Source organism: Alligator mississippiensis, chromosome 2 (assembly GCF_030867095.1).
Source record: "Alligator mississippiensis isolate rAllMis1 chromosome 2, rAllMis1, whole genome shotgun sequence".
NCBI lineage: Eukaryota > Metazoa > Chordata > Crocodylia > Alligatoridae > Alligator > Alligator mississippiensis.
In genome coordinates, this window is record NC_081825.1 from 172886904 (window position 1) to 172912046 (window position 25143).

General features: G+C 52.6%; 1 protein-coding gene across 4 annotated transcripts in view; it reads left to right on the top strand.

The window, feature by feature from the left end:
- The window catches only part of TNKS1BP1 (tankyrase 1 binding protein 1), a 30097-nt gene extending 12052 nt beyond the window's left edge, over positions 1 to 18045 (top strand). For 3 of the 4 annotated variants that reach the window (XM_014597156.3, XM_014597154.3, XM_019485793.2), the window contains 9 exons: positions 200 to 1837; positions 3159 to 4954; positions 5149 to 5244; positions 7036 to 7372; positions 7999 to 8146; positions 8882 to 9018; positions 12118 to 12284; positions 16455 to 16529; positions 17579 to 18045. In XM_014597156.3, the coding sequence (XP_014452642.1) occupies positions 200 to 1837; positions 3159 to 4954; positions 5149 to 5244; positions 7036 to 7372; positions 7999 to 8146; positions 8882 to 9018; positions 12118 to 12284; positions 16455 to 16515 (4380 nt within the window). In that variant the 3' untranslated portion in view covers positions 16516 to 16529; positions 17579 to 18045. The remainder of the gene's footprint in view (positions 1 to 199; positions 1838 to 3158; positions 4955 to 5148; positions 5245 to 7035; positions 7373 to 7998; positions 8147 to 8881; positions 9019 to 12117; positions 12285 to 16454; positions 16530 to 17578) is intronic. The other variant, XM_019485794.2, reaches the window with a different exon arrangement.
- The last annotated feature ends 7098 nt before the right edge of the window (positions 18046 to 25143 follow it).

The following is a 25143-nucleotide window of genomic DNA, read 5'->3' on the forward strand; positions in this document are numbered from 1 at the left end:
AATAGGGGTTAGCTGGAGCTGTACCAGGAGATAGGGGAAATAGGTCTGTGAGGTGGTGGTTGGGCTGGCTTGGGGTGCAGAAGGTGTGGTGGGTATTAGAGCTGTCTTTGGAGGTTAGAGGTCACTCATATGGGGGTGCTGAGGCCTGGCCTGGTACAGGTTATTGCTTATTATACCCAATTTCTTGCTTTTCCCACAGGTCTCCCTTCTGCAGATCTGCTCAGTCCCTGCTGCTGCTGTTGAGCTCCCTGACCAAACAGCCCCTGGCTCTCCTAGTGTTTCTGCCAACCCCTTTCAGGCCCCAGGGCCCCCCTATATCTCTCATGAACTCCTGGCCCAAGCACTGGGCTTCCCTGATGCCCTTGCTGAACTCCCATCCCCAGGTGTGCCTGGCATCCCTGCCAGTGTCACTCCTGGGTCCCCTGGCACCCCTTCTGAGCTTCAGGTGAAGATTTCTGTTAGTCTTGCCCAGGCCCCAGGTGCCCCTGATGCTGCAGCTGAGACCTGTCCTGGGGTATCCCATTTACTAGGGTCACCTGAGGGTCCTGGTGAGACATCTCCAGGCAGCAACAGTCCCCCAGCACCAGGAACCCCCGACACCCCCTCTGAACTCCTCCCCAAGGTCACCTCCTCTCCAGGGTCCCCTGAAGCTCCTTTCCAGTCTCTAACCACCTCCAGTCTAGCTCAGGAGCTCCCCAGAGTCTCCCAGTCCCCAGGATCCCCAGAGGCACCCACCCAGTCCCCAGGGTCCCCTGATAGCTTGCCATATCCTGAACGCAGCTCCCCTCCACTCTCTGGGGACACCAAGCCATACACAGGCCCTGTGGAGTTGTCCCTGCCTGATGGTGAGAGGAGGGTCCAGCCCCTGCAGTTGGGGCTCCGGCGCTCCTCGGAAGGGATAGTGCAGCCGTCTGCCAAGGGGCTGGGCATGGAAGAACTGGGAGGCTCATTGGCTGCCTTGTCCCAGGGAAGGGGTCCTCCCTCAGAGCAGTCCTTGGGAGGCAAGTCAAATTGGAGCCTGTCGCAGTCATTTGAGTGGGCCTTCCCCTCCCGGGCTCCTGAGTTGGGGGTGAGGAAAATGGAGTCATCTCCCAGGTCCCCCATCAAAGAGGCCAGTGATTCCAGCATCTCTGAGGGAGGGGAATTGGATGGGGAAGGTTTGGTCCATCCTGGTACAGCCCCAAGCCCTGAAGGGTCTGGCATGGGAGCAGAAGAATTGAGGCAAGGAGACCCCAGCACTGAACTGGGGAGTGAGAGAGGAGATCAGCCTGATGCTGGTAGACATACTGGGAGCACAGAGGCCCCCAGTGAGGTGGGAGAGTTCAAGGCAGAGGAGTCTGGGAGCAGGGAAATGGTAGCTGGGAAAGCAGGGGAGGCAGAGGCCACGTGTCCTGGTGGCCCCACAGCACAAAGGGAGCTAGCTGTAGCTGTAGCTGAGCCGAAGGGCCCTGGGGCAGAGGGGGACACTCTTCAGGAGGAGCAGGGCACACTGTCGGTCCATTCTGCTCTTCATCTGACAGAGCCACTCCAAGCTCTAGAGCAGGCTGAGCCCTCTACACAGCCCTGTGTCCTCTTCTCTGATACTGCTCACCTGGACAAGGCTGCCTTTTCCTGGGAGGATGACTCAACACTGGGCCTAGCCCAAGCAGGGCCTGCCCTTGAGAGCATGGAGGGTGCAAGGCTGGAGCCAGGAGAGGGAGATGCCGACCTGCTGGGGGGTTCTGAGTCCCACTCTGATCCGTGCTGGCTGGAGGAGCTGCTGGCGTCACCCCCACCCAGTGCTGATGACACTAAGAGGAAGGTGGTGCCCACACCTGGAGACTCTGAGGGGTCTGAGGTAAAGCAGTGGCAGTGGCTGCCTGTTGGGTGAGGGGCAGGAGCAGGGGAGTTGAGCAGGGCATTCCCCTGGGTGTGTGTGGGGTGAGTATGTCTCTGGTGCTTGGTGAGAGGGTGCTCCTCCATGTAGGAGAAGCTTCTGTGGAGTCAGAATGGTGCTTCCTCCCCAGCATTTCAAAGGTTGGAGGGGGTGGGGGGGGAAGTTGCCCTGGCACCAGTAGGAGGTGAGGTGACTTTCTCCAGGTGTATTGGAGTCAAGAGGAAGTTTTTCTAGAGGTCATGTCTCTGGCACCCGTAGGCAACACTCTTCTGTGGGAGAGGGCATGGGGATAGATGTGAGGCTCCTCTTTCAGTCCGCACATGCAACAGGGCTGTAATGGGTTAATCCCTGCCTGGCGGCAGTGGGTGGGTGTGCCATACTGAATGAGCCAGGCTTGGTCCCAGGCAGCCAAGCCCTGAGTGAGTGAGTGTGCAGAGTGGTTGGACAGGTTGTGTGGAGGCAGAACAGGAACGTGCTGGGGGAATGGGGGTGGGGTGAAGCACAGAAGGTAGCTGCAGCGCAGCCTGCTGCACGCTCCCCCACCACCTCTCTTGGCTTTCCCTTCTGGGGCATACGGGAGCCCCCAGTTTGGCACAGCCATGAACAGGGACAGTGGTAGGACATCAATCCTGCAGAGGCTCTTGGCTAACTTGGAGAGGCGGGATGAGGCTGGGCGTGTTCGGCACTCAGAGCAGTTGAGTGCTCCCTGGATGGGCGCAGCATCTGTGAGTACACAGAATGATCGTGCCTTCTGGCCTGGCAGCTGGGCTTGGGGTCCTGCTGCAGAGGGCTGAGCAAGGGATCCCGATGGTCTCTGCTGCTGCCCTGCTGGCATGCCCTATTCCTCCAGGTTTTCTGGTGATGGGCAGGAGGGCTTGCAAGAGGGGAAGAGGCTGGGGACATACCACAGGAGCTGATGAACCACAGCCCTCCAGAATAGCCTGGTGGAGGTTACACTCAGAAACAGGATGCCTTCCCATCCAGGAGGGTTGGGGGGGGAACAGGTGATGCTGGGGGTCAGGAGGGGGCCTCTTCATGCTCCCTTCCACAGGTTAACCTGGAACCCCACTGCTACAGCTTCACCTGGGAAAGTACTTAAGAGGGAGTGCTTCAAGCTCAAGGGAGTGCCACAAACCCAAGGCGGGTCCTCTTCCTTCCTGTCCCATAGCAAGGCTGCTTTGGGGTGGAGGGGACAGGACTGTCCCAGCTGGGTCTCCACATTCATTCTTGTCCCAAATTCCCTTTTCGTCTAAATCACCTGTCTCCCTCCCTTTCTGCACAGGGTCTCCTTGGCTGGTCGCGGAAGGACCTGCACAGTGAGTTTGGCATTGGAGAGGCCCGCCAGGTCAGTGACTTCGACTGGGCCAGTGAGCCTGGCTCTGGGAAGAGAGACTGGCCCAGTGGGTATGGAGCAAGCGAGACTGAACAGGATCGGGCTTTTGGCACCAGTAAACGCGACTGGGCCAGTGCATACAGCATTAGTGAAGCTGATCGGCAGGATGGGGTGTTTGGTGTCAACAGGAAGGAGTGGGCCAGTGAGTACAAAGGGACAGAGGTAATGGGGGATTCCAGCACTGGGCACAGAGACTGGCCTGACACTTATGGCCTTGGGGATGGCCAGCATCAGGATGGAGACTTGAGCACTTCCAAGCCAGACTGGACCAGTCAGTACAGCATTGGCAGCACTGACAGCCAGAGTATGGAATTTGGCACCGGGAAGCCAGACTGGACCAGCAGCTATGGTATTGCAAGTGGTAACCAGCAAGACGAGGAGTTCAGTTCTGGTAAGCCAAGTTGGACCAGTGAGTATGGTGTGCATGATATCGGCCAGCAGGACAAGGACTTTGATGTTGGGAAGTCAGGCTGGACCAGTGAGTATGCCATGGGTGACACCAGCCAGCAGGACAAGGAGTTCAGTCCCAGCAAGCCAGCATGGACCAGTGAGTACAGTGAGAGTGATGCCAGCCAGCAGGACAAGGAGTTCAGTCCCAGCAAGCCAAGTTGGACTAGTGAGTACGGTGTGGGTGACAGCAGCCAGCAGGGCAAGGAGTTCAGTCCCAGCAAGCCAAGTTGGACTAGTGAGTATGGTGCGGGTGACACCAGTCAGCAGGACAAGGAGTTCAGTCCCAGCAAGTCAAGTTGGACTAGTGAGTATGGTGTGGGTGACACCAGCCAGCAGGACAAGGACTTTGGTGTTGGGAAGTCTGGTTGGAATGGTGACTACGGTGTGGGCAACACTGAACAAAAGGAGAGGGAGTTTTGTACTGGAAATCAGGATTGGGCCAGCGAATATGGCCTTAGCTGTACAGACCAGGAGAGTGCCTTTTGCAGTGGAAGCAAAGACCAGTCTAGCATTGGGGATTCTTGTTGCCTAGGTCGAGAGCCCAGTGCTGAGAAATCTGGTTGGAGTGGCTCTAATCTCCAGGAGAACAAGTCTGCCACTAGTAGCAGAGACTGGGCTGTTGAATTCAGTGTTGGAGGGGCTGAGCACCAGAACCAGTTTGGCATCATAGGGACGGACAGGGACAGCAGCATTGGTTTAAGCACTTTGAATCCATCCAGCTCAGCTGGGACTGTTGGTCCAGCAGAGCTCAGAGACAGCCAGTCTGATTGGGTTGGTGAAGAGGGGATTGCAGGCCCAGCGATGTCCCAAGAGACTGGAACAGGCCAGTCTGACTGGGCCCAGGATCTTGGCCTTAGACGCCTGGATATTTCCAGCAGCTGGGGAGCTGTGGGTTCTGATGACTGCACAGAGGGTGAAGTGGGACGGACAGACTGGGTCCAGGACCTTGGCACGAGCAGCCAGAATCCCTCTGATGGCCAGAGGCCTGAAGGCTTTGATATGTGCAGAGAGGAGCAGCTGGACTGGGCCCAGGACTTGAGCCCTATATTTGGCATAGGGAACACAGTTACTTTCAGCAGCTCACAGGCCAAGGGCCTGGACAACACCAGTGAGCCTGGAGCGGAACGAACAGATGAGGCTGGTGACAGTGGGAGCGATGTCATGGAGCAAAGCCCTGACCTCAGCCTGCACATTGAGGAGCCGAGCATAGAAGATGGTGGAGACTCGGAGGATGGGTAAGGGCTATGCTGGGCATGTGAGGGTGGGGTGTAAGAGGGATGAACACCCCGGTTGGTGTCCTGGCTCCAGTAGTAGCTCTTTTTAGTGGGGCCTGTTGATGCTTAGAGTACTTGCTCCAGTTTAGGAAACCCATGGAGGGGACATCGGTATGGCTGAGAAGCTGTTTGGCTAAGCATGCATCTTATGGCAGGGAATGCTGCTGCTGCTGCGAGGCATCTGTGGGGAAGTTCTTCCCTGGGCCTTCTGCTGCGGATGTGGAGGACCATCTTGTGCTCACTCAGTCACGGTAATGGGGTCAGGCTGTCTGCTGTGCAGTATCCTCCAGGACCCCTTTCTCCTCTTCTGCAGCCTGCTTGGCTTTAGTGGGCATCCCTCCAGGCTGAGGTGTGTTGGTTGAGGTGGCCCAACTTGCCACTGACAGCAGGACCTGGCCTTTCCACCTACTTCCCCCATCCTGCACCTTTTCACATGTCCAGGTCCAGAAGAGGACAGGTGGACTGGACCAAAGCAAATTGATCTTGCTGCCGGGGAAGCCATGCTGCTTTGGGCCCTTTTCCTTGGCACTGCCTTTAATTCCCCACCTGCACCTCTTTCCCCCAGCCTTTGGGGACTATCTGGATACAGCTGAGAAATGTCTGCAATGTTAGCCCTGAGCCTTAGCTCTCTATCTTCCTTGCTCCCTGATGACTTCTTGCTGTGCCTTCTTCCACTCTCCCTGAGGACTGTTGCTGGCCTCGTGCTGAAATATCCTGATTTCCTCTGAGTGGCCTGCTGAGGCCCTTGGGGCAGGGCACATTGGCTCTCAAGTAGGGCTTCCCCCTTGCCAGGCACTGGGGACCTGAGGACAGCCCTGCATCTTCCTGCTAGCCCCCAGCATGTAGAATGAGACCTGCCCCTCTCAGTCAGGAGCTGAAATTCTAGCATATGAAGGTTTGGTTGGAGTCACTGAGGGGTGACGTCATGGGCTTGGGAGTAGCTGTCTGGCTTTTGGTAATCATGGGAGCTGGCTGGAAGCCTGGGGCTGGGTGGGGCCCTGAGCACGCTCTCTCCATAGGCCTGGCTGGCTAGTATGGCTTTGTATGGCTCTTGTTGCGTTGCCCTGGCAGTGTCCTCTCCATAGGGCAGGCCAGGTCCTGCAGAGCTGACAGCCAAAGCATAGCATCCTGGCTCCATGCCCACAGCAAAGGGCAGTGCGCTGCTGTCCCATCCACTGCTGGGAGAAAGCAAGCTTCCCCATTTCCTGTCCTCTCTGCAGCATTTGTTGTTCCCCCTGCTGGCTAATGTTCCCACCAGCATGACAGCCCCTGTGAAGAGCCTGCTGGAGTTGGAGGGGTTACTTGCCTGAGTAAGCCAGACTTTGGGCTTCTCCATGCCAGGCGATCCCTTTGCCAGCCCAAGTGAGCCCTGCCCCACCGCTGCTAGGGGGCTCCTCCAGGCTGGCTGGATTTTCAAGTCTGTCTCTGTAGCTGGCTTGGCTCCCAGTATGGGCTGTGCATAACCTAAAGGGTGTAAAACTTATGTTCCCTGGGAACGGCTTCCCCTTGGTTATTTTACACCCACTTCATGGTAGTGCTGCCTCCCAGCTAGTATTCCTGCCTCCCCAGAAGGGTTTTTTTTCCAGGCTTAGGATGCCTGAGCTTGGCCAAGAGGCAAGGAATTCTGTGAGCAGTATCTTTTATTGAGCCAACTGCATGGTCGGGAAAGAGTTTGACAAGCTTTCAAATGCCAGTCATTCTTCATCAGGTCACTATGAGCTTTTCCAAGTCACTTTCCCATGCTGTGCCTCAGTTTCCCTAGGTGGATAATGACACTGCTGTAATGCATGCTATGAGGCCTGATAATGGGGCATTCAGTCCTGGGCTTCTGACAGCACTTCGGCAGCGGAGGGTCTGGGAAGAGAGCAAAGGAGCCTGGGAGAAGAAAGTTCTGGGATTATGGGAATGCAGGTCTGTGGAGGGCAGGGGAAGAGGGGGAAGGAGAGGATTCTGTGATTGAGAGCACAGGGCCGTTGGGGAAGGGAGCATGAGCCTCTGCGTCAGTGGGTAGGCCAGGCTTTCACTCTTGTCTCCCCTTGCAGAGGACCTGTAGGCTCACGACTTTCTGGCCCCAGCTTGCTGCTGGAGGAAATACTGGCCAACGGCTCTGTCCAGGCGGCCCAGCAGGAGAGACCTGCCTCACCACAGACCAGCCACATGGGAGAGGAGCGGGGCCTGAGCAACACTGCCAATGACCAGGCATTGGAGGTTGATGGCCCTGACCAGGCTGCTGGGCCCCCCCAGCCTGATGATGCTGATGGGAGCTGCCTACCAAAGCAAGTGAAGAGGCTGAGCCAGCCAGAGTGCAGGGGGAGCCCAACCGAGAGGCGTCAGCCTTCCCAGGGTCTGCTCCCAGCACAGGACTTCTCTTTTCTGGAGGTAAGCATGACACGAGCTTTCCAGCAGAAGCTTCTTCCAAGCCCACCCGTGCAGGGGAGCTTTGGACAGGTCCTGGATAGCTGTATCCCACCACCATCCCCCTGGTATCCTCTGGCTGGACCTGTGAGCAAAGCTTGAAGCTTTTGCTACCCCCAGGGAGTGGAGGCCTGCATTGTGTGTTAAATGGCCCTTCCAAAAGGAGGGGACCCTCTGCTGATGGGGATACTGTGTGGTGGTCAGAGGAAGGGGGCTGTGAGGTGGACTTCTCAGGGGTCCTTACCTTACCTCCCTGGCCACCTTGCAAGTAGAGCTTTCAGGTCCTGGGCCCCATTCTCCCAGCATTGGGTGACTGTGTCTGGGTTGGGATTCCTTTGTGCTGCCAGGATCTCACAGATGCCACCCTGAGACCTGCATTGTATTGTGAGATCTGAGATACCCTGGACTGAGTCCTGATGCAGCATGGGGAACTTCACTGGCTTATGATTGTGTCTTGGGGCAGGAAGGGAGCAGGAGGCGGCCCTGGGGCTGTGGACAATGGGCTGAGTCAGTGTGGTGTTATCTTTGTGTGGGGTGTCCTCCTTATGGCTCTCACTGACCTATGTCTGTCCTTTGTGGGGTGTGTACAGGATGCAGAAGTTCTCGACAGCACTGTGTCCCGAAGCAAAGCCAACCTGGGTCGCAAGCGAGGGCACCGGGCGCCCGCCATCCGCCCTGGGGCTACGCTGGGGCTGTCAGAGATGGAGGGGGACAGCTGGATGTTCCAGGACTCCACAGGTGGGATTAACAGCGGGGATAGGTTGCATCTTGGGCCTGGCTGGTGTGGCTGTGATGTGATACTGATACAGCTTCGTGTCTGCTGGCGGGACATGGTACTGGTGCAGTGTTGGCAGGGCAGCAGGATGCATTCCTTTGTGGGAGAGGATGTTGGGGTAGCAGTGGTATGTGTCCCTGTATGGCATGATGTTAATATGTGATCATGTGTGGCATCATGGTGTTGTCTCATTGTCATCTCTGTGTGTAGGGGGAGCGTGTGGTGTGGTGCCAGTGCAGGTAGCCCTGTGAGGACTGTGTGTCTTGAGGTGGCATTGACACTGTGTGCCTGATGTGCTAGTAGGGCAGGGCATCTGGTGTGCACTGGTCATGTTTTCTGCTGTGCTGGTGGTGTTACCTTGGCATGCTTTCTTGCACAATGGAAGCATGAGTGCAGCAGTGGCCTTCGTTTCAACATGGCAGCAACATTGGTTTAGCATTGACCCATTCCAGCATGCTGGTATTGATGTGGCATTGGTACGTGTATCTGCTTGACAGTATGGCAATGACGTGTGTGTGGTGGTGATGGCGTGATGTTGGTGTTAATGTAGCATTGGTGTTTGTTCCAATGTGGTGTCGGTGAGGATATGGAATTAGCATGTGTTCCTTCTTGGTAGTCCTAATCTGTCACTGGCTTGTTGCTGTTGGGGTGGCATATACTCATGTAGCCTGATGCTGTCCTCTCTGCTTTCCCGTCAGAGCCTAGAACAACATGTATGGCCTCCTCAGATGAGGAGGCAGCAGAGGAGCCAAAGAGCAGGCGCGCACGGCCATCACCAGCCTCTAAGGGGGCGAAGGTGTCTCTGTTCCCAGGCCTGAATCCATCGGCCATCAAGGTAGCACCAGCTGTGGCCCTGGTGCTGGGCGGGGCGTGGGAGCCCTCTGACTACGTGGTACAGGGCAAGCCTGTCTTTACGTGTGTGATAGGGGCCTGTAAGGGGATGTCAGATTAGTTGAATGTGGAGTGCTGGGTGGGGAGGAGTGGGAGCATATTTAATGCTCCCACTCCTGGTGGGAATAGGATAGGCTTCAATGTGGATAAGTGCAGGGTGCTGCACCTGGGGAGAAGGAATCCACAGCATACATACAAGCTGGGGAGCTCCCCCTTTGTGAGTACAGAGGCAGAAAAGGATCTTGGAGTCATTATTGACTCCAAGATGAACATGAGCCGCCAATGCCAGACCACAGCCAGCAAAGCCAACCACACCTTGTTGTGCATCCAAAGATGCAGCTCAAGCCAGTCCAGAGAGGTGATACTCCCCCTCTATGCGACATTGGTCCGGCCTCAACTGGAGTACTGCGTCCAGTTCTGGACATCGCACTTTAAGAAGGATTCATAGATTCGTAGATGTTAGGGTCGGAAGGGACCTCAATAGATCATCAAGTCCGACCCCCTGCATAAGCAGGAAAGAGTGCTGGGTCTAGATGACCCCAGCTAGATACTCATCTAACCTCCTCTTGAAGACCCCCAGGGTAGGGGAGAGCACCACCTCCCTTGGGAGCCCGTTCCAGACCTTGGCCACTCGAACTGTGAAGAAGTTCTTCCTAATGTCCAATCTAAATCTGCTCTCTGCTAGCTTGTGGCCATTGTTTCTTGTAACCCCCGGGGGCGCCTTGGTGAATAAATACTCACCAGTTCCCTTCTGTGCCCCCGTGATGAACTTAAAGGCAGCCACAAGGTCGCCTCTCAACCTTCTCTTGCGGAGGCTGAAAAGGTCCAGTTTCTCTAGTCTCTCCTCGTAGGGCTTGGCCTGCAGGCCCTTGACCATATGAGTTGCCCTTCTCTGGACCCTCTCCAGGTTATCCGCATCCTTCTTGAAGTGTGGTGCCCAGAATTGCACGCAGTACTCCAACTGCGGTCTGACCAGCGCCCGATAGAGGGGAAGTATCACCTCCTTGGACCTATTCGTCATGCATCTGCTGATGCACGATAAAGTGCCATTGGCTTTTCTGATGGCTTCGTCACACTGCCGGCTCATGTTCATCTTGGAGTCCACTAGGACTCCAAGATCCCTTTCCACCTCTGTGCCACCCAGCAGGTCATTCCCTAGGCTGTAGGTGTGCTGGACATTTTTCCTCCCTAGGTGCAGCACTTTGCATTTCTCCTTGTTGAACTGCATTCTGTTGTTTTCTGCCCACTTGTCCAATCTATCCAGGTCTGCCTGCAGCTGTTCCCTGCCCTCCGGCGTGTCCACTTCTCCCCATAGCTTTGTGTCATCTACAAACTTGGACAGAGTACATTTGACTCCCTCGTCCAAGTCACTGATGAAGACATTAAAGAGTATCGGTCCAAGGACCGAGCCCTGCAGGACCCCACTGCCCACACCCTTCCAGGTCGAGACTGACCCATCCACCACGACTCTCTGGGTGCGACCCTCTAGCCAATTCGCCACCCACCGGACTGTGTAGTCATCCACGTCACAGCCTCTTAATTTGTTCACCAATATGCGGTGGGATACCGTATCGAAGGCCTTCCTGAAGTCTAAGTATACGACATCCACCCCTCCTCCTGTGTCCAGGCGTTTCGTAACCTGGTCATAGAAAGAGACTAGATTGGTCAGGCACGATCTGCCCGCCACAAACCCGTGCTGGTTTCCCCTCAGCATAATTTGCCCTGCTGGGCTCTCAAAAATGTGAGCCTTGATAATTTTTCAAAGACTTTACCAAGGATGGAGGTGAGACTGACTGGCCTATAGTTGCCCGGGTCCTCCATCCTCCCCTTTTTGAAAATGGGGACCACGTTAGCCCTTTTCCAGTCCTCCGGGACTTGGCCCGTGCGCCACGAGCGTTCGAATATTCCCACCAGTGGCTCTGCAATGATGTCGGCCAGTGCCTTCAGCCTCGGAAGGAGCTCATCCGGGCCTGCCGACTTAAAGGCATCCAGTTCTTCCAAGTGACTCTGCACCACCTCAAGTCGGGATGTGGCCTGACTTGAGAGGGTTCAGAGGAGGGCCACCCGCTTGGTTGGAGGGCAACAGGGCAGGCCCTATGAGGAGAGGCTGAGGCACCTGAACCTGTTCAGCCTCAGCAAACAGAGGCTGAGGGGAGATTCGGTGGCTGCCTACAAACTCGTTAGGGGAGATCAGCAGCAAGTAGGAAGGGTCCTTTTCCCCCCAATAGCACCTGGGGTGACAAGGAACAATGGCCAGAAGCTGCTGGAGAATAGGTTCAGGTTAGAGATAAGGAGGCACTATTTCACTGTTAGGGTGGCTAGGATCTGCAGCCAACTTCCTAGGAAAGTGGTCCTCTCTCCTACCTTGGGTAAATTCAAAAAGAGCTTGGATGAACACCTGTCTGGGGTCGTGTGATCCCAGCATGTGCTTTGGCCAGTGGTGGGTGGTCAAACTAGATGATGTATTTAGGTTCCTTCTGACCCCTAACTACTGTGAAACTATAATGTAGATGATCTTGAAGAAAAAGGGAGTGTTGGTAAGAGTCTTAGGTATGGGAGGGGAGGTCTTGGGTGTGGGGAGTAGGGAGGGGACTGGCACAGTGGGTCCTGGGATGAGGAGGTTGCTGAAGTAGATCATGGTTGGGAAAGCTGGGAGTGCAGGGACTGGTGTTGAGGGAGTCCTGGGCTGGTGCGGGTATGCTGGGGAGGCCAGGGTATGAGAAAGGAGGTCTCAAGAGGGGCTGGCACAGAGGTATTGTGGGGTGGGGGTGCAGAAAGGGAGACCTACGTGTAAGTGAGGCTGGAATGGGGCAGGGGAAAACTGGTGTGAAGGGGCTGATATGGAGGAGGTTTCTGGGGAAGTCTTGCAGGCAGGTGGGAGGGCTCAGAAAAGGCTGGGGGTGGGGTTTGTCCCGGGTAACTGGTAGGTCTGAGGGTGATGTGCAGTTGACATAGGGGTGAGGAGTGGTGTTGTACAGAAAGCCAGGATGTCCATGTATCTGTCTGACTTCATTCTTTGTCCCTTCCTCTCCTGCCTGCACAGGCCAAACTGAGGGGCCGGAACCGCTCTGCCGAGGAGGGGGCCCAGCCAGGGGAGGGCAAGCCAGCTTCATCCAAGGAGCTCCACATGCAGCGCTCCAAGTCCTGCAAGGTCCCTGGCCTGGCTGGGAAGCCCCCTGCACTACCCCCCAAGCCAGAGAAATCCTCAGGGTGAGTGTGGGAGTGTGTGGGGAGGAGGCAGTCATGAAGGGCCAGGTTGGGGTGTGCGGGTGGGGAGGGGGTGTTTTTTGTGAGGGGAGAAGGGTTGTGGTGTCTGTTGGGGAGGTCCTGTAAGGCAGAGGTTCTCAACCTTTTGCACCTTGCATCCCACCTATGTAAGGTCAAAAAATCCTGGTCCCACTGGTTGATGAGCAGGGCAGGGTGTCCCCCAGAGGCCAGTGGAAGGTAGGGGAGGTCCCCCAACAGCTGATCGAAGCACGCAAAAGTGAAACTGGAAGTTCTGCCTTGAGACTCCCATTTTCACCACTGGGACCTGAGTCCCATGTAGAGGACCTTTGTGTCCTGCCAGTGAGACACGTCCCACCGGTTGAGAAACCCTGCTGTAAGGGAGAAGTGGGGAGGGAAGTTCCTGTGAGATGTCCAGAAGCTGGAGTGTGCGTTTTGGCGGGGGGGTGTATGTGGGTGGGAGATTACGCTGAAAGGGGTTGAGCTGTACGTGGGGTAAGGGGTTTTATGGTGGGGATGGGTTGGGAGGCATGCATGTGTTTGGGGGGCTTCCATGAAGGACCTGGGTTTGGGGGGAAGTTCCTGTTGGGAGGATGTTTGTATACCTGGGATGATGGCAAGTGTCTGTGTAGACCTGGGGTGTTGGCGTATGTTCACACCTGCAGGTGTCGGTGAGTATTTGTAGGCCTAAGGGTGTTGCTGGGTATGTGCCTGGCTGGGGGTGTTGAGGAGTCATAGATTCATAGATACTAGGGTTGGAAAGGGAACTCAACAGATCACTGAGTCTAACCCCCTGTCTAGGCAGGAAAGAGTGCTGGGGTCAGATGACCCCAACTGGGTGCCTATACAGCCTTCTCTTAAAGACCCCCAGGGTAGGGGAGAGCACCACCTCCCTTGGAAGGCCATTCCAAATTCTGGCCACCCTTACCATAAAGAAGTTCTTCCTGATGTCCAGCCTAAATCTGCTCTCCATCAGTTTGTGACCATTGTTCCGTGTTACCCCAAGAGGCGCCCTAGTGAACAGAGCATCTCTGATTCCTTGCTGCACCCCCCTAATGAATTTGTAGGCGGCCACAAGATCGCCTCTGAGCCTTCTTTTGCAGAGGCTGAAGAGATTCAGTTCCCTTAGTCTCTCCTCATAGGGCTTAGCCTGCAAACCCTTAACCATATGAGTGGCCCTGCTCTGGACCCTCTCCAGGTTATTCACATCCTTCTTAAAGTACGGTGCCCAAAACTGGACGCAGTACTCCAACTGCAGTCTGACCAGTGCTGCATAGAGGGGAAGTAATGCCTCCTTGGATCTATTTGTTATGCATCTGCTAATGTGTGATAAAGTGCAGTTAGCTCTGTTGATGATTTTGTTACACTGATTTCATCATATTCATCTTGGAGTTATCAGGATGTATGCATGTCTGTCAGTCTGAGCAGCTGTAATTTCAGGGGCACCTCCTTGTGGCTCAGAGTGGTCCTGCAGATCCCTGCCCTCTCTCCTCTTCTCAGTCCTTGCAAGGCCTTGAACCCAGGCTGGAACACTGTCAGTGAAATCCTCTGGAGAGGGCCACATTTACTGGGTCTCTTTCCCCAGCACAACTCTGGCCCCCTCCAGCCAGAGCCCCCTGCCCTCCTGCGTGGTACTTCAGGCTGTTTCCTTCTCCTTGAGATCATGGGTGCTGGACAAGTGGGCCTCTTTCCTGACTCAGGAGTCAAGGTGGCCAAACACTAAGGGTTTGGTGTGCTGGCAATTTCATTCCCTTGAAATCTGGTTTCTGCCTGAATCAGGCCTACACCCAAATTTGCCAAACTGGCAGATCCTCAGGCCCCTGCAGCTGCTTGTGAAATGGATGCTCTCATCTGTTTTGCTGTTCGCTGCAGGAGGAAACTGGCCAAAAGCCTTAATTTCATGGAGCAGCTGTGGAGGGGGCAGCAGGGGTGGGCTCCCAAGTGCCCCACCTCTTCCCCTGGACTCCTTGAAGACCCTGAGGTGTTTTGATTGAAGTGGGTTTTTTTTGTTTTTGTTTTGCTGGACAAATCTGTCCCCACCAGCATGGCTCTGGAGTCCTAATCCCTCCTTTTCTGGGCATCATTGCCTCAGGCCAGCTGCAGCCTTACCCCAGCTCTTCCCCGCTGGCCCCTCTGCAGCTCAGTCATCTCCTGGGTGGGCTGGGCAAGGTCAGCAGCACTTCCCTTGCAACAGAAGGAGGAGGAGGCAGACAGTATCCAGCCCTCTTTCCCAGGGCCTGGCCTGCTTGGCAGGGAGCCTTGCTTCACTGTACATGGTTCCTGGTCCTGAGCCCTTAAACAGACAGTGGCCAGGCTCTGCTGCTCTTTTGGATTGCTTCCTTCCTCTGCCCCCAAGGCCAGCCCCTCATCTTCCCTCTCTGGAGCTCCAGAAACCCTAGCCCCTCTTCTTAACATACTCCGTTAGTCACAGTTGGGAGGTGTTGGGGTGTCAGTGGGTATGTGCAAACTTGGAGTATTGGTGAGGATGTTGGTGTGTAGACTTGGGAGGTATCACATGGTGGGGTTGATGAAGACATTGGGGGTGTATATAGATCTGGGTGGAGTCAGTGACCGAGAGTGTGTGTGGACTTGAGAGGTAGCCTTGAATGTGTATATCTTGGAGGTGTGGGGGTGTGTGTAGATTTGGGGCGTTAGAGAAGGCATTGGCTGGGGGGTGGGAATCCAGGATATGTCAGAGGGTGTGAGCAAACCTTTGGGCATTGGCTCATGGGCAGTATCAGCGAACATATATAATAAAGGTGTTGGGGTGTAAATGTGTGAGAACGATTGAGGCATGTTTGTTGATGTGGGCGCACTTGGGGTTGTTGGGGTATGTGTGATTTGGCAGGTGTCAGTGAGGGTGTACGACAGGAGTAGGCAGTATGTCCACCCACGTAGGGGTGGGCAGGCTGGAGGACCACTTAGGGAGTTTTGCTGAGCTGTTGCAGGCTGGGTCAGCACCCCTCCCCCCCCCGCCCCCCCCCCAAACAGCTCACCTAAACTCCCTAAGTGTTTCTCCAGTCCAAATAATTGCCCACCCCAGATCTAAGGGCAGAGAGGTGACTGGACAAAGGTTAGGAGAACATAACCTTTGTTCCCCTCTCCCCAAGTCTGTGGCATGCAGCCAACCTGGGCTGGTGCTGTACTGTGTTCCCATGTGCTGCCTCGGGCCACGTGGGTACAGCTGGAGCAGCTTCTGCCTAACCCAGCCGCATGCTGGGGATGCAGAGAAGTGGGGAACTGGCCTGGCTGCGTCTGGATAACTCTTGGTTCCCAGACCCCTTCCCCCTACACCTTCTGTCCCACCCTGAGTTGCCGGCAAGCAGCCAGGCCAGCCAGTTCCACATTGTGTTCCTGGGCGCTACTATCAGCTGTGTAGGTGCAGCTGGAGCAGCCGGCATGGCTCCTGCCTAACTTGGCTGCATGCTGGAGACTTGGGGTTGAGCAGGAGCCACTTCAGCAGTGCCCAAGTGGCATGGCCCAAAGCAGCCTGTAGGAACATTGTGGCACTGCATTAGTAGCATCTGTGCCCCTAGCAGGCGCCAGCCCAGCATGGCAGGGCCTGGGTAACCCATGGCTCCTGGCCATCTTCCCCCTGCCGCCCCTCCCCTGTCAGCAGGAAGAACTTTACCTGAGCTTTGATGCTCACTGCAGGGCAGGCTGTCTGGCCTGTGAATGGCTGCAGGGTTGGAACTGCATGCAGACAGCTTTGCCAGGCAGAAGCTTGGCTAGGAGCTTTGTTCCCCCTGCCTTGGAGTATATGCGGGGAGGGGGGAGGGGGGGCGCCTTGGAACAGGGCAGGCGGGCTGGGGAGGGGAGCAGCTGCTGTTGCTGCAGCTGGTTACCCCTTGCGAAAGGGAGAAGGGCAAGAAACACCAAAAGCCAGGTCAGCTGTGGGTCAGACACAAGTCTTCTTCAGCGGAGCAGCTGTGGGCTAAGCAATTATTTGGCGGGTCAGATTTGTCTCGTGGGCTGTATTTTACCCACCCCTGGTGTAGCGGAATGTATGTAGGTTTGGGAGGAGTTAGTGGCATGTGCACATGGTGTTGGGGTGTGCATAGATTTGGCGCTGGTGAGGTCTGTGCATTTTAAAGGGGATTTGGCTTTTCCTGCTCTGGCTGTCCCACAGGCTGTAACTTTTATCTCTGCCTGCAGGTCTGAAACCTCCTCGCCCCACTGGCTGCAAGCGCTAAGGCTGAAAAAGAAAAAATCCTGAAACAGAACATGCAAGTGAGTTTTCACAGCAGGGCCTGAGCTGACCTGGGTCTGGTTCTTGTGAGCCCTATGATCCCCTTACAAACTGGAGTGGCACTGCCAGGACTCTGAGTCTGTGTGGCACCAAGGTGTGGGGTGTGAGCAGTGCATGTGTGCACCCTGCCTGAGCACACTTGTGGTCATGGGAAACAAAGCCTCTGTAGCCTTAACCGGGGAAAATCCTACATCTGAGCCACACCTGTGTGCTGAGTCACATTGATGTCCCTGACCTTAGGCATGGGATGTGGTGTATAGCGGTGGGGACACAGGACCTACCTCATCAGCTTCACAAGCATTTCTCCCCTCTGTCACTGGGAAGAGCAGCCTGCTGAGCCAGTAGGATCCTTACCCTTTGCTTCCTGAATCCCAGCATTTGGCCTCTTGTGACTGGCAGGGTCAGGCTGGCCATTTGCTTCCTTGCAGCATGTCCAATCAGGCTTTTGTGGGATGATGGCACCACCTGGTGGGGGCCATGTGTCATGGCACTTAGTCCTTCCTGTCTGGCATGTTTGGGACCTCTTGTAATGGGTGCCGCCAGGAGGGGGGAATTCAGACAATATCAAGGGAAGTCTCCTGAAGAGAGAACGGCTCCTTGAATGGGGGCAGATCTGGCTGGGGACTCTCTGCATGTCATAGCATCTGCCCTGCTAAGGGCAGCTCTTCTCAGTTCCAGTGGCCAAGGCCTGTTTTTCTACAGCAGGGGGCTGAGTTCAAGTGGCTGAGTGGTGATGATCAGGGAGTAGTGGGACTTCTGTCTCCTGCCTTCATGAACTGCTGCTCCTAGAGGAGGGGGTGGATCTGGCTGGGGAGCAGTCCTGGGGTGGGGGAGCAGGGGTTCTAATATGTCAAACACACCCTTCTCTCCAGACTTTCCACCCATGAGTGCACTGGCTCTGGGCAACCTCCCCCCACCACCTGGAGCCTGTCCCCCACACAGGACAGTCTGCCAGGCTCTCCATTATGGATGGGGTGCTATATGGTACCAGTCTGCCCTTGCTAATGTCTGCCCTTTCTCTGTCTTCCAGGCGTCTTTTGTCTGCTGCTGGGGCTTGGACAGCTCACGCACCAAAGAGGCTCATGTGGGCATGGGGAATGGGACAGCACAACCTTCGCAGCCCCCCTCCCCCCGCCATCCATGTGCTGTTGAGATGCACAGTGAGGGCTGGGGCAGGGCAGGCACACCTATGCACTTTGTATCACACTTGAGAGCTGCTGGGTCCCTTTGCTGCCTCCCGCAAGCCGGCCGCTTCCTCTCGCTGCCCTTTCCTACCACCGGCCTCTTGTTATAAAGCATCTGGTTTTTGTAATCAGTGAAGGGGCCCAGCCCTGTCCCTTCTGGCCCGCTTTCCCACTGAGTTGGGGCAGGGTGGGACCTGGGGTTGGAGCTTGTACTCTCTTCCTCTCTGCTGCCCTATTACATATTTCACACACAGAGCAATGAATTATGTTGGTGCCACTTGATGAGACAATAAAATCTTTCTGATAACGGAAAGGGCAGCTGTGGTCTCAGGTGCATCCCTGGGGTCTCCCAACTTTGCTTGCTTTATCTTTCATGTAATCAGGGAGCAGAGGACAGCTCCTGGCAGGACCCTCTGAAAAGCTGGCTGTAGGGCGAACCATTCCTTGTTCCCCATTGTGTCCTGCTCCTTCCTTCCCCCTGCCAAGCCATTGGGGCCACTTGCTGAGTCAGCGGGGGTGGGCAGGCCTTGCTAGGTAGCTAGTTCAATTGTATTGGGTCCCCCTGTGTTCTGTCTCTGAGCTGAGTTGCAGGCATATGGCCCTGGGCAGGGAGGTGGGCTGCAGGGATTGGGGCTCCTGAGTGCGTGATGCCAGCCTACTGAGGCATCCTGGCACTCACTGACACTGCCCTGCTCCTGTCTATTCCTGCAGAGCCCCAAGTTTCCTTCCAGTGTCTTGTTTTTCTCCCATTCTTCCCAGGCAGAATCTGAGCATGCAGTGGGACAGACTGAATGTGGATAGGGGCATCCAGCCACTGACAGCTCTGCATGCATGCTGTCTTAACTCAAGAGCTTTGCCCTCATGAGGGACGGGTCTATCCTGGAATCCCTTCCCCAGGGGGCTCCTAAGAGGTGTCAGTAGAAGAGACTCCAATGTAGGTGTGGTTCAGCTGTTCATACCCAACTCCTGTGGTTTTGTGTCTCTGTCTTAAGCCCTACACCCAGTAGGATTATATCTGCAGTTTTGATCCCTGTCCAGCCTACAGTCTCTTAAACTCCACTTCTGGAGTTTGCTGAAGTTGCAAGGCAGATGAGCTTCACTTAGTGCCTCAGAATGACGTGTGTACAGGAAGTGTTACAGGAACAGGTAGAGCACATCTACAGGGCTGTTTCCTTCAGTGCTGAATCTTTGGGACCCCACAATGAGAAGGGTGTAGAACAGTGATATTTTACCAGGGTGTTGGAGCACTCTGGGGTTCCATCAAATCCTCTGAAGGGTGTCGCAAGGTGTGAGGAGATAAGCAAGGTATGAGGAAATAGGTAAGTGCAGGCTCAAGCTTGTCCTTTCCTGTACAGTCCCCCACATCTATTGCCCAGCCCCTCTGTAAGGAGGCCAGCACTATAATGTATACATTAGTTTTGAATTGGGTGCCACTACATTCACAAAAATTGTGAAGGGTTGGCTCGAGTCCAAAAAAGTTGAGAATCACTCATTTAGTACCTGTGTCCTCCACACTGATCACCACCCATGGGGAGGTATGATTCTTCAGTTCTGCCCAGGGGATAAAGACAGCTGCTACAGAGGGTGTAGAGGGGGGTGGGGTGGGAGGAATCCATCTGGGATAGTGCTCAGAGGATTTGGTTCAGTCCCTTGCTTGGCTACAGTTTCTGTCTGTCCTTGAAGTTTCTTAATGGATCTGGGTTTCCATTCCTCAGCAATGAGAGAGGATCAGTTTCAGCTGCTTAAGACACAGGAAAGCAGGCAGCCATTGTATCATGCACATGGAACAAGGACACTTCTTGCATGCCGAGAAAAGGTGAGAAGCCACAGACCCCAAATAATAGTGCTTACATCAGAACAAGGGCAGGTGATTACTAATCCAGGCAAGAACAGTGACCAATTTCTGAAACTCCACCAGGCTTGTTACAAGAATAAATTTTCCACCCAGCCTAGAAGAATTGAGTAACTTTGTTATAAGTCTTATGATTCCACAAATATCAATACAGCAACGGGTCCAGCCAGCCTTAGGCTTGTAGTCAGAGGAAATAGTCAAAGCCATGGGGGAGATGAACCAGGCAGGGGCTTCCACCTTGATGACCTAGCTGTAGAATTCTGCCAAAAGTTCAAGGAAGAACTGGTCTCTTGGCTGTCAAACATCAATAGAAGGCCCACTTCAAAGGCACCTGACTTCTGGCTATGAGGGAAGATTGTATTGCTGACAAGGTTGCTCCAAAATGTAATGGTTATCAACCTACCTCTTTAATCAATGCTGTTATAAAATGCTTTCAAACCCACTGGCTAAGAGGCTTACGAAGGCAAGAAATAGGATTCATAGATCCAACCTGGTCTGCAGCCCCATAAACTCCTTGCACATTGCCTCCATCTGTAAGACATCTTCCCCTTCTTGGCAATCCGCAATCAGAGAGGCCTAGGTCTGTTGGACATGGCCTATGAGAAAAGCATAGGCTTCCATGCCTAATGGGGGACAAGCAGCTACAGGTGAAAGGGTTAATGATGAGGTCATACAGTGGTTGACAGCCTTGGTTCTCACAATCATGACAAGCCACGACCAGGTTTGAATTTGCTGTCCACCCGTTCCAGAAATGTTCCCACCCCAACAGCAGGTCCAAGCATTACTTGCTCACCTGAGGGGGTGGGGCACAAGCACAACGTGCAGCATGTTTCCCTGCTCCTTCACCTGACTCCCAATATACTTTCTTGAACTGAAAAAGAATGTTCAGCTTGGGTCAAAGTGAGCCTATTAACTTCATATTGACAGTTAATTAGCTTTCTAAAGTTTTGGTTGCAAAGATTGTTTTCAAATTCTAAATCCAAAGCTTTTAAGCTGCTCAGTTAATTCCGTAAGCTAAGCCTAGCAAGCCTTCTTGCTATGGTGAGTTGAAAACAATTCTCTTAATAAAGACTTTTAAGATACCCCATAGTGTACACCAGGTTATAAGTGGTATCAAGGACAAGATGAATTTCTTTTGTTCTGAACTTGTTTCTCATTTCAAAGCAGAGTTTAGACTCTGCACTTTAGTCCAGTTTGTCACAGGAGGAGAAACCCGCAGAATCCCTGGTGCCTGTTCAGAAGTCAGAATTGATTTGATTTGATGAGATCTGTGGAAATCAAGAAATAAAATCTGTTTGTGAATAGGTGCAAGAAGTGAAATCCATCTTGATGGGTGTTATGACCATCATACACCTTTTAACCCCAGCTCTATATAATCATTCATGATGATTCTGACCCATAGTTATGTATGTTTGGGTTGGTCTGATTTGTTTAAAGTGATTTGATACTTCCCAGAAGTCTCTTGCCATGGCATCCAAATGTAGTAGGACATTAGTGGCCACAAGGTTGTGGCCATGTGCTTAAGGCAAAGGACTTAAATCTACTGGGATTTGTGTTTTCTTTCAAACAGTGATTAATGCAGATAAATGTGTGGTGTGCAAAAGTTAGCATTATCTTTATTTTGTCCATTTAAATGAATAAGTTATATCTTGTACCAGCAAAAGTTTACCTTCCTCGTTTTTGTCCACATTTTCTCAAGTCTCTTGTGAAACAATATTGCTGTATTCTTAGCTGCAGAAAAGTAATTACAAGGTTCCCTTGTATTGTCTGTTTCCCTTCAGTTTTTCTGTCTCTAGGTGATTTTTGTGTAGAAAAAGAACCTCTGTTTTCTATGCTTCTACATGGGTCTGTTTTCTTTCATGAGGCACCTTCTGGAGGCACCAAAAGATACAATTTCCACTGTTAGCCACAGAAATTGTATCATCATGTCATTCCACTGTTTGCTCCCATTAATTTTGCCATAATGCTTCCCAGGTATAGATTGGAGAACAAATAATGTGTTAGCCACTAGATTTCTTCAATAACTCACCAAGCCAAGAAAAGGTTATGCTGGTTTAGACTTGGCTTTGGTAAGTTATGAGGCTGTAATTGAAGAGTTGATCATAGACAATAACCTCAGACTGAATGCTCACAAGCTGATGAGTTTAAACCAGTAAAAGGACAAACAAAATAGGTCCATAACTCAAGTTCTTGATTTTAAACATTAATGAAGTGTCTTAGACCAGAGAGCTCAAGGACTTGAGTGTGCAAAAGTCTTGGAATTTTTTGAAGTCAAAGATACATACCCTATCTGGAATTTATGAACAGAAGGAGGTGTAATTAGCCATGTTAGTCTGAAGATAGGCAGAAGGCATGGCAGGGTGGCACCTTATAGATTAACTCATTCAGAGAGTCATGTGCTTTTGTAAGCTACAGTCTCTGTCAGATTTATAGTAGAGGGTAAGCAGAGATTCTACATAGAATGGAACAAGAGAATTGATCACCAAAAAAAAGGTACAGCTTAGGAGTCAGGACACAGGGTTGAAGTACAAATGGCCAAAACTCATGCTGAGTTAGACCTTGCAAAGACTATTAAATAGCAAAAGGTTCTTTGGCTGTGTAAGAAAGAAGAGAACAAGGTGAGCTTCTGTACAGTGTGAATGGAGAAGAGATTAAAGATAATCCACATATGACCCAAAACTAAATGAATGCTATACCTCGGTTTTCAATGTTGCCCAGGGATAGAAAGACAGGAATTAAAGACAACGTAAATAGAAATGGGATGAAATGCAGCATGGGTTTTGCCAGTGGTAGATCATGCCAGGCTAACCTGATGCCTTTATATGGTAAGGTAACATATTTTCAAGACAAAGGAAATGCAGGGATTCTGATTTGTCTGGATATGACACCATATAAGAAATTACTAGTTAAGCAGGAGAAGATAGCAGTAATTGCAAGGACTATAAAGCACTGACTAAAAGAAATACTACGATGAATAGGGGTGAAAATGATCAGGATGGAGGAAAGTTACTGATGAGTTCTCCAAAGACTGATCTTCACAGTGATCTTTAATATTTGTATTAATGACCTTGGCATAAAAAGTAGGAATGTCCTTGTGACATGAGGTTGGAACTCATGATCCATATAGAGGAGGATCAGGATATTGCACAGAAAGAACTGTATGACCTTGAGGACTTGAGTAATGGACATAGGGCAAGATTCAGTGGTATGAAGTGTATAGTCATGCACTTGGAGACTCCTAAGAATTTCTGCTAAAAACGGAGCTCTTCTATTGGAAAAGATGAAGGAGGGGAAAGATCTGGAGCCACCAGGTTGAAGTGTCTACAGAAAAGGTACATGTGATCTATCAATCAAGGTATTTCTAGTAGAGTTATGGCATTCTTAATGCCATTGGTGAGGCCTCATTTGCAATATCGTATACCAATGGGGGGTGAACCTATCCTATCCTGTGAGCTGGATGAGTGACATAGGGCCAGTCTGCAGACTAGATACCAGGGGCAGGGTCCAACCACTGAGCAAACCCATATGTCCGTCCAGAGCAAGCTAGTGCATGATGGGGCCATCATCCCAGTAGGGAAGTGGTGCAGCATTAATAGCTGCCTTTCTCAGATCCCTGGTGCAATCTGGGATCCTGCCACTACTCCCTTACTGCCAAATTTCCAGACTTGTGGCCACATGACACAACTCCACAGACTAGATCTAGCCCACGGACCACATGTTGAAGACCACTTTGTATACAATTCCAGCCACTTGTATTGCAAGAAGGATGCATCCCTATTGGCACAGGGCCAGAGTAAACTATCTGGGGGACAGAAACAATCTTGGGAGAACAGAAAAAAACCACTTTGTGTCGCTCAGCTTAGCAAAACAAAAATTATGAGGTGATATATGGGAGCTCTTTGTAAGTTTATCATGGCAGTGTTTGGGGGGTATACTATCAACCCCCAGACCAGGACAGCAGTAGTGAGGTAGAAATGCTAAAGGAGATGAGAAAATACAGCAGAAAACAGTAATAATGGGTGACTTCAACTATTTACAGATAGACTGGGTCAATCTAACATTAGGCTGGGATGCAGAAACCACATTTCTCGATGTTATAAAAAGACTGCTTCCTGGAGCAGTTATTCCTGGAACTTACAAGAGGAAAGGCCATTTTTTACCTAGTCTTAAGTAGTGTGTAGGATTTGGTGTAATGGGTAAATGTTATTGAGCCATTTTGTACTAGTAACTACAATACAGTTGGATTTGACATCCATGTAGGAGGGGAGATGAGAAGAAAAGCTACCACAGTAGCCTTGAACATTAAAAAGGGAGACTAATAATATAAAAAATGAGGAAGCTAGTTAGACAGAGGTTAAAAGGGGTCCCTAGGGAACTGACTAATGGTGAAACAGCATAGGAATTGCTTAAGAACATCATATTGGGGAGACAGCAAATGAAAACAAATTAAAAAAAAAAAAGGAAAGCAGACCAAAAGAAAGCCAGCATGGTTTAATAGTAGTTGCAGAAGAAATAAGCAGAAAAAGGCTTCTTTCAAAAAGTGGAAGTTAAATTCTAATGAGGAAAATAAAACATATCATAAACACTGGGAAATCAAATGTAAAACTAAAGAGACAATTTCAGGAGAAACTTTCTAGAGACATGAAAGGTAACAATAAAAATTGTTGGCAGGCGAGAATAGAAGATGCCCATAGGGTGAAGTTGGCAAGGTCACAGGGCCCTAGGGACATCATGGCCATCCCTAGGGACCCCACCCTGTGACACTCACCAACCTGTTTGAGTTCTTTGAGGGTACCAATAAGCAGGTGGATCAGGGCGATCCAGTTGACATAGTCTATTTGGACTCCAAAAAAGCCTTTGATAATGCCCCCCATAAGAAATTCTTAACTAAGATAGGTAGTCATGGGATTACAGATGTAGATTCCTTGGTAGATTGTAGGTTTAGCCAGGGCCAAGAGGAGGTTGACCAGGAAGTCCTGGGACTTGATGGGGCAACATATGCTGAGTGTGTAAATGCACGAATGATGCATGACCCTGGAGGCTGGGGGGGCACGGCAACCACCCGCAAGCGGTGGTGGCAGGGGCATGGCAGTGGGGAGCTCACACAGGCAGCTGCGGCGGTGGCAGCAGTGGGAGCAGGCCAAGCAGGGAGCTCCTGCAAGTGGCTGCAGCAGTGTCAGCAGTGACCACTTGCAGACGCCGTTGGCAGTGGCAGCCAGCAGTGATCAGGGACTGCCCGCAGACACCACCGGCAGTGTTGGCAGCATTTGTGGGGGGGTGGCGAGTGGTGACCACCTGCAGGGGGTGCACCACCAATCTCCTTGGGGTGCACGTGCACCTGTGTGCACACCCTATGCATCATCAATGTGTAAATGAAAAGATGTGGGGAATAGTGCAGACAGAACCTCAGCAAGAGGTTATGGAGGATGTGGTGAAGGGGCTGCAGCCTGATGCGCACCAGGTAGGTGTGCACCAGGGTCTCCCTCTGCTCACAGAAGGGGCAGGTATTGGGGGCATCTGTAAACTGCACCAGATATACACCTGTGGCAACGGCTCTGT